This window comes from Petaurus breviceps, unplaced genomic scaffold (assembly GCF_028583685.1).
Source record: "Petaurus breviceps papuanus isolate PSGF00001 unplaced genomic scaffold, PetGlider_PUasm1.0 81, whole genome shotgun sequence".
Lineage (NCBI taxonomy): Eukaryota > Metazoa > Chordata > Mammalia > Diprotodontia > Petauridae > Petaurus > Petaurus breviceps.
The window spans coordinates 214,111-223,439 of NW_027186546.1; the positions used below are offsets into that span (position 1 = coordinate 214,111).

A 9,329-nucleotide genomic window follows, 5' to 3' on the forward strand; every position below is an offset into this window, starting at 1 on the left:
TGTGTGTGTGTGTGTGTGTGTGTGTGTGTGTGTGTGTGTGTGTGTGTACACACGTACCCAGTTTATCGCAGGCTTCAGTCTAGCAATATCAATTGCCTATCAGACATTCCATATTAGATGTCCTAAAGACATCTCAAACTCAATACGTCCAAAAATGAACATGTTATCTTTCCCCAAAATCTCTTCCTCTTCCAAATTTCTCTATTTCAAAGGCACACCATTCTTCCAGTCTTCTGGGTTCTTACCCTCAGTGTTATCCTCGATTCTTTATTCTCCCTAAATTTCATATATTCAAATCACTTGCCAAATTTTGTTTTTACCTCCACAACACAGTTGACTCTTTCTACTTACATAGTAACTACGTCAGTTCACTTCTTCATCATCTAGTCTCCTAACTGGTCTCTCTCTCTCTCTCAGATTTCTTCCCTCTCCAGTCCATCCTCCATAGTGTTGCCAAAGTGATTTTCCTTGATTGAATTTCTAGGTCATTTTCCTCAATTAATTTCAGTGGCTTCCTACTGCCTCTAGGATCAAATATAACCTACTCTGTTCAGCTTTTGAAGCTCTTCATAATTCGTTCCCAACTTATCTTTAATGAGTTACTGGACATTATTCCCCCTCCTTCACTCTTCAATCCAGCCAAACTGATCTTTTCTCTTTTCCTCCCACACTATATTTTATCTCCAATGTCTGCAACTTTGCAACTGGCCATCCCCCAAGCCTGAAATGTACTCTGTCTCACCTCCCCTTCACAGAATCCTTCTCTTCCTTAAGACAGCTTGAGCACTACCTTCTACATAAACTTTCCCCAGCTGGCCTTATCTACTAGTGCCCTGCTTTTCAAACAACTTTTTGCATATATGCATTTATTAAATTATTTTGAATTTATTTGTATTTATTCTCTCCATATTTATTCTGTATATGCTTATAGATGTATTTGTCTCCATCATTTTAATGTAAACTCTTGAAGAATAAAAATTGTTTCTTTCTTTGCATATTTATCTCCCATGCTTAGTACAGTACCAGGCATAGGACAGGCACTCTATAATAAAGGCTTGCTGATGTACTGATTTAGAAAAATTTTAAGATACTTTAAAAGAATCACTTATAGATTACTGAATTACATTTTTTGTGACAATCCCACATTACTATGCTGTTAATAAAGTTAACCATATGTTCACTAGTCATTATTTCACTTTATCCAGTTATGATCAGTGATATGTTTTTATAAATTGATCAAAATATTTCTCACAGAATAATAATAGTATGAGTTATTTCTCATAAGATAAATATGGGTTAACAATACCAATTTCAACAGTGAATTAAGATTAGCTTTATAGTCAAGCATGTTATATCTCCAGTCACCCACAACTTGCAAGACTTTTGCTTTACTTTGGTTATTGAGCAACTATTGAATTTTTATTAGTTTAAAATTTTTTTTTTTACAAATGTACTCATAATAAAATTAATGCAAAAATTTTGATAAAGTTCACCTAAGCTGAATGTATAGCTTACTATCTCTAGAAAAAAAAAGTCTGTGTTACTATACTTTCTAAGATTAATAAACTGTAATTTTTTCACTGGCTTGTTCGTTCCTAATAAAGAAGTGACTTGATTTTATTCTTTACATGTTCTTGAAAATAAAGATTTCTTTGAGCTAATGAAAGGTTTTAGTTATATGCAGTATGTAAATTTGGAATACTATTTATAAAATGTCCTGGCATTTTTCCATCTCTGTTTCTGTCACCTAACAGTAACTTTGTGAAATTGTTGCAACTAATATAAATAATCTTTACTCAATGTTACACTAAAAACAAATAAAAATAGAAGATTAAAAACCCACACAACCAAATATTCCTGTCATATCTTCAATCATGAGAGTTAAAATTCTCTTTACGTAAATATATTGGCAATATTTAAGAAATAATATTTTAAAAAACATTCCAAGATTTAGGAAAATGTGAGGACTGATTTTTTTTCTTGAGCTGTATTTCTAGAATCTTAGATCTGGAAGGGCCTTCAGAGGTCACTGTGTGCAGCTGTTCCTGAAGTATGAATCCTTTCTACATCCATTTGGAAATGAGAAGGCACCATTAAATGCATTCCTTATAAACAGCTCCCTCAATGACAATTCTAGATGAACACTCTTAAAAATACATGTCTTATAGCATTGATTCATGCTTAAATATCTAATTTCAAAAATAGCTGTTCATAGTAAAATACATAAAGATGAATCATGATAAGGAAGATTTTGCCTTTAGGCAAGTTATTTTATATCTTATGATATTTTAATTAGGAACCCCACTGAATCTAGTTTTCTGACCTTTTTTTTAATATATGAAAATGTTAAGGGGAATATCCCATGATGCGATCAGTTTGTCTGTGTCTATAGACTTGTCTGTGTGCATTTAAAATAGGGACTACAATATTTCTGTATTGAAAAGTAAACATTTTGCTTTATATTTCTTTAGTCAAGTATGTACTGCCAAAATAAAATATCCTATTCATCTTTTTTAAAAGTTACATTGGGAAATGCCCAATGAAAACTCATTTTAGATCAGTCTAAAAATATATCAGATAATATATTTCAAGAAGGCAGGACTTTAAGGGAGTCATGTAAAGAAGGTTTCATTTAAGTTGGTTTTTTAGACATAAACTGTATGAAAAGTAGCAACTTTTGTTTTCAGATGTCCCAAGTTACCTGTTACAATTAAGGTGTTGTTTTGGGAGAGTGTATCAAGCCCTTCACTTTTTTTCCAGTCAAACTTATGGTAAAGTGGGGTTCTTAATCAGGGATCCATGATCTGGCCACCAAGGGGACCATGGACAGATTTCAGGAGTCCATGAACTCGGATGAGAAAAAAAATACATCTTTATTTTCAACCATCTTTGACTTCTTTTGCAAAATTATTTATTTTATTCCATTTATTTAAAAGAGTTATTAAAAAGGAATCTGTACGTCGTACCAGACTGACAAAGGGGTTTATGGAACAACAACAAAAAAGGTTAAGAACCCACTATAAAGAGTGATAAAGTGATAGTTGATAAGGCATTTTTGGTTCTAATTATTACACCAAACTCACTTTCTTTGTGATCTAACTACATGCTTACCTGACATTAGTCACACAAGCACTGGAATCCACGCCACTTTTCTCCATACCACTTTTCTCCATGTAAGCATGAATGTCACCATGGGCAAAAGCCACCAGCCACCACATGATGGCAAAAAGCAGCCAACTGCAGAGGAAGGACATGGTGAAAATCACCAGTGTGTGGCGCCATTTCAGGTCCACCAAGGTAGTGAAGATGTCTTGGAGGAAGCGCCCTTGCTCCCGAATGTTCTTATGGGCTAGGTTACAGGCCCCGCTCTTGGCGATAAAGCGAGCTCTCGGAAGCCTGTCTCTGATGCGTGGCTTGCGCAGGTTCTCGGCAGCAATCCGGGCCAGCACATACTCTTCTGGAATAATGCTTTTTCTGGCCAACATCTTCCTTTTATCATAGCCAACCTATATTATAAACTGCTTCTCCACCTATCTCCTCCTCTCTGATTTGTCTTCCTACACAGGGAGAAAGATGATTTTTAAAATCTCATTTTCTTATCTCTATAATACTTTGTCTATAATACAGACAAAGAATCCATGTCCATACATTGGAGAACTGAGACCATTATCTATAGAATTTAAATTAAATTCACTTACTTGCCTGAATATTGGCCATTACTTACATACCTGCAAAGTAATATGGAAAACAGCCATTTTTCTGGATTATTTGAGCAAAATTCTGATTTTTCCTAAGTATCTGTTTCAGATGAGATTTTTGGCCTGGATTCAATTTTCCCCTTCATTCTTGATGTAAGCACATCCAAACCTCATTTAAAACAAAACAAAACAAAACAAACGAGGCGCTCCCCCCTCCCCTATAGAGTTTTCTGAATAAATTATATTTGTTAATAGGACTTCTAAAAGGAATAATCACATGCAAAACTCCAGTTAGGCCAGTAAAGAATGATAATGCACATCAAATAGTTACAATGAAATAGCAAAATCCACAGAGCTGGAAGAAAACTTCCTTGAAATTTTTTAGAAGCAGGAAATGTCTGAAGGCATTCATTATTCTTGAATCACATAAGTTATATTTTCATTATACTTAATAAAATAATAGACACTAACCATCCTTCAAATTCAAACTCCAAATTATTAGTTTCAAAGCAATTAGTCAATTTATTCCAACTACAGAATTAATGCAGAAACCACAAGGTAGTTAAAAGAGACCAAGAAAAATGAACTTCGGTCTAAGAAAAGGAAATTCCAGAATTTAGGGGACACAAAGTACACACCAGAGACTTTTACTTTGTTCTCCATTTTTCTACCTTCTTGGAAAAGGTGAAGGGAGAAGACGATGCCCCTGCCCCAGGAAAAGAGATGAAACTTACAAGAATCTGCTGCAGCTGGAACAGCTGGAGTCCTCACCCTCGCTGCGGGCTGACCACCAGTCAAGTCACTGAAGCTTCCATCCATCCCAGAGCACAGAAGCAGGCTGTTACTCGTCACTAAGGGGACAGATCTCGGAAGGAATAGTCAAAAAAATAAAAAGGTACAAATGAATTGTGAGTAGGGGAGAGAGTGGAGGTAACAGCATCCCCCTCCCCCAGCTTAATTGTCTTCCCTTTGTGTATGGAGTTGGGGGTAGTGGACATAAGGAGGAAAGATAAAGTTGGGGGAGGGGTGGTGCTCAATAAATCACCCTCTGGGTTAGTGGTTTGACGTGCGCCAGGGTTACGATGCTGTGGCGCAGAGTAGCGATGTGCTAGGAAGGGGGAAGCGGGGGGGGGGGGGGGGGGGGGGGGGGGGGGGGGGGGCGGCTGAGGCGAGTCCCGGGGAGTAAGTAATAGGGCAAGCCAGAGGGAGCTGCGATCGGAAGGGAAAGGATGGGGAAAGATGAGGGCGGGAACCTCGGAAGAAAGCTCATTTCCCTGTAGCCCCAGCCTCTTGCCGCCTAGCTTGGAGTTTTTAAAAGGCTCCCAGCAGACAGGGGGAGGACATTTCAGAGTTTACTGACGTAAAGGAGAAAGTTACTTTTCTTCTTTTTTTTTTTTCCAAACCTAGAAACAGACGTGATACTCCAAGCAGCCAAGGAAAGACCAGAGAATTTATACAAGGAAGGTTTCCAAACTGTATCCTAGGATTTTAAATCTAGAATTAAAAGGAACCTTAAAGGCCATCTGGCCCAACCCTCTTATTTCACTGATTAGGAAACCGAGAATCAGAGAGGTGAAGTGTCTTTACCCAAGGCCACATAGGTTGTAGATGGGCAGAAATGAGATTTAAATCCAGATCCTCTGACCCCAATGCTAGCACTTTCTCCACAGTCCCACAATAAATGCTACACACTAAGTCATACGACCTGGAAGTGAAAGGAACTTTAGAAGTCATTTATAGGCCAATGCCCCCCCCCCCTTTTTTTTGCCCATGAAGAAAACAAGGGTCTGTAGGTTAAAATAGAATTAGGTGTTTAATAGGAATGTATGTATAGAGCCCACATCAGATTGCACTTGGCTTTAGGGAGGAAGGGAGGGGGAGAAAATTTAAAACTTATGGAAGTGAATGCTGAAAAATTAATAAATTGGAAAAAATAGAATTAGGTGGCTATATAACAAGTCACTAGAGATGAAAAAAACTGAAGTATGAAATGTAATTCAAACTCAGGTCCTTTGGCTACAGATGTCACTCTTCCCACTTAGTGGATTGTAGCCATGCACCATGCAGTTTTTTCCTAATGAGGAAATTGTACCCTGAATGGAGACACCTGCCAGCCCAAAGCTAGCTTCAGCTTGCAAAAGACCAGTTGGCTTCTGATTAGGACCTGTAAAGGTAATGTTCTGTTTTGTTTTGTTTTTTTTTTGTTAAGACCATATGGAAGATAAACTAGTGTAAGTAAGAACAAGAAAGGTATACATTTTGTGCATTGCAGTGGTTTTGCTATTAGGTTTTAAAAGAATCAGGAAAAAGGAAACTGTATTTTACCTACCACAAAATCAAGGCTTGAGATTTTGACATTAAACATTTAACAAAACCATCAATTCCCAAGTGTCAGAATCTGATGGACACAGAATAAACAATGGGTTCATTAAATACTAACTGGTGTTACGTTAGACTTTAATGAATTTGAATGTACTGTTTCTTATGGATGCATTCATTAAACTCTTTCAGAACTAGTTTTCACAGTATTAATGGTAAGATTCCAGACCACTTTTCTTATATCGATGCATATGCCTCCAGTTTCTACAAGGCTCTTCCAGCGAGGACACCAGCATCACTGGATCAGAGTATGTAAGGTATAAGAAGGGAGCCAAGCAAAGGAAGTCAAGAGGCTAACTTATGAAGGCCTTTGAATGCCAAACAGAGGGTTTTATATTTGATCCCCGAGGTCATAGGGAGTCACTGGAATTTATTGAGTAGAACCAGGACATGACATGCTCAGACCTGTGCCTTAGGAAAATCACTTTGGCAGTTGAATGGAGGATGAGTGGAAGTGAGGAGAGATTTGTGACAGGCAGACCAACAAGTAGGCTATTTCAATAATTCAAACATAGAGTAATAAGGGTCTGAGCTAGGATCAGAAGGAGGCATATTCTGGATATGTTTCAAAGGTGAAATTGAGAGGCCTTGTCAACAGATTTTATATTGGGGGGGGCAGTGAAAGATAGTGAAGTTGAAAATGACAGGTTGGGAGCCTAGGGGACTGGGAGGATGGTGGTACTGTTGATGTTAATAGGAAATTAGGGTTCAAGTGCTATCTTCTTCAAGAGACCTTTTCTGATTACTCCATTTGTGAAATTCCCCATCACCCATACTACCCAACCCTCCAGGAAGTAATTTTGTATTTTTTTTTATGTCCTGTATTTACTTCTCTATCAACATGTACTACACCACCACCACCCATTGATAAAATGTGAGATTCTTAAGGACAAGTGCTCTGTCACTTCTTCAACTCTGCCCACTGACCTCTCTGCCTTCATTTAGGTCCAAATTAAAATCCCATCTTCTATAAGAAGACTTTTTTTGATGCCTCTTAATTCTAGTGCCTTCCTTCTGTTAATTATTTCCTATTTATCCCATATGTATCTTGTTTTGTTTGTATTTGTTTGCATGTTGTTTCCTCCATTAGATTATAAGCTCCTTGAGAGCAGGGACCATTATTTGCCTTTTTTTTTTTGTATCACCAGGGCTTAGCACAGTGCCTGGCACATAGGCACTTAATAAATGTTCATTGATTGATTTGTATTTCTTTCCCAGTATGTAGCACAATGCTTAGTTTATAGTAAGCACTTAATACATGCTTGTTGATAACTACTAAATGGTTGACTTATTCATGCTGAAGTCATGCTACTCTTTATGAGTACTGCTTCCTTTTTAAATGATCATTAATGAAATGTCCTAGAATTCTACCAAAATTTAAAGTCAAAGTCATTGACCTATGTAAGGTTTGTAAATTCAGTTCCCCTTCATTTTTAAATGGGAACAACATTTACCCTTTTCCATTGGTCTCTTTTCAAGTATCTTTCAAATAACACTGATGGCAATTAAAAAACACTTGCAGTTCTTTTAGTAACCGAAGATCTAGTTAATTTTTGTCCAGGTGACATGAACTCAACATGTGCAGTTACATCATGTCTTGCTATCTTCTTGTTTCATTTTGGGTATCAACTTCCTATTAAGCCATGTTTGTTTCATCCTTTCCAGTCCCAAAGTCTTGCTTCTTGGCAGAGAAAAGAGAAGTAAAAGAAGCCTTTAGCAGCTCCACCTTCTCTTTGTTGTCAGTCATTATCATCTTGTCCACCCTTAACAGTGATCCTGTCACTATTAATACCATAATACTGAAGGGAACATTTTCTTTTTCATTGAAGTCTTATTTTTGGTTTAGTTACTAAATCCCTAAAATATACCACGTAAGCCAAAGTTTACAAAAATCATTTTTTCTTTTTCTTTTTTTTTATGCATGAGGATTATTTGAACAGAAGTGGCAACCATACCCTAGAGACTACTTAGTTTGAACGTTGAAAATACTTGAAAATGTTAGAAAAATAATTTCTAAATTAAATATTTCCAATTTTAATTGTAATAAAGGAAGTGACATTCAGTTAGGAACTGTCCACTTTCCATGTCAGAGAAGCTTAGGCAATCAGATAATTGATTATTACAGATCTGGTACCCTATTTATTTATATGCAGGTTTGCTGCTCTCTAGTTCCCCTGAAACCTGCTGATTTGGTGAAACTATGTTTCATAACTTTTCCATTTTATATTTTTAATTCCATCATTTTGCATACTCTCAGTTTTGGCAAGAACTGAAGTCTACCTGCAAATAAATGAAGCCACTATTAAGTAAATGCTTTGGCAATTATCTCTATTTCTTTCTTAGCAAATATAATCAGTGGAGAAAAAATAGAAATGGAAACAAATAGACTTTTCCAATGATAATAAAGGATAAAGGTGCTCGTTGACCTTCAGTTTGCTTCTGTTTGTGGATTTTCTATTGTTGGACTCTCATCCTTATTAGAGCGGATTCAGAAAGTCTCCAAAAAAGGAGATGAGGGAGTTTTATGTTAGCAGACCAAAGAAATGGTTGTTTGGTCTAGTTGCTTGGTATTCTGCTTTATTAGTGTCCTCATTTAAACCACTTTGGAACATGCTACTTTGGAATCAGCTTAATAAAAGTGTTACATAAACTAGTAATCAAAACAGCATGTTAGAAATTCACTTTTGTGGAGTTTTCTTGAAATGGGAGAAGCAGCTTAACTTTTCTTGGTGGCGGGAGGTAGCACTGTGCTGTAGATAAAACAACGTATTGGGATTCATAGGATTTAACTAGCAAGTTAGCAATCAGTCAGCTGATCGACAAACACTTATTAAACACCACCTATGTGCCAGTCACTGTAGTAGGTGCTGGGCTACTAAGACAAAAGTTCTCCAGGAGCTTATATTTTATCAGTGGAGAAAACGTGCACATGTGCAAGCATATAAAGAAGAAATATATGCAGAATAAATACTAAATGAACATAAGATAAAGAGAAAGTAGTTAGGGAAGAAAGGCAGTAGCAATTTCCGGGTTCAGGAAATGCAAAACTTGAGCATCCTTGAAATATATTAGTGGCGTTATGAGATCGAGATTAGGAAAGAGTAAATTCTAGGTATAGGGGATGGCCAATACAAAGGCACAGAAATGGGAAATGGAATGCTTTGTAGAAAGAACAGAGAGAAGTTCAGTTTTGTAGACCATATAGAGAAGGAGAATAATGTGTAAAGAGGTATGGGACCAAGTTCTGAAAGG

At 36.8% G+C, this 9,329-nt stretch overlaps 1 protein-coding gene across 2 annotated transcripts in view; it reads right to left on the minus strand.

Annotated features, from left to right (window-relative positions):
- Positions 1-5,065, minus strand: part of LOC138176097 (ATP-sensitive inward rectifier potassium channel 8) — a 9,177-nt gene extending 4,112 nt beyond the window's left edge. The window contains exons 1-3 of one of the 2 annotated variants that reach the window (XM_069106821.1): positions 4,952-5,065; positions 4,433-4,563; positions 3,112-3,557 (exon numbers count right to left, since the gene is read on the minus strand). In XM_069106821.1, the coding sequence (XP_068962922.1) occupies positions 3,112-3,485 (374 nt within the window). In that variant the 5' untranslated portion in view covers positions 3,486-3,557; positions 4,433-4,563; positions 4,952-5,065. Of the gene's footprint in view, positions 1-3,111; positions 3,558-3,728; positions 3,868-4,432; positions 4,814-4,951 lie in introns of those variants that run through there. The other variant, XM_069106822.1, reaches the window with a different exon arrangement.
- Between the last annotated feature and the right edge of the window lie 4,264 nt (positions 5,066-9,329).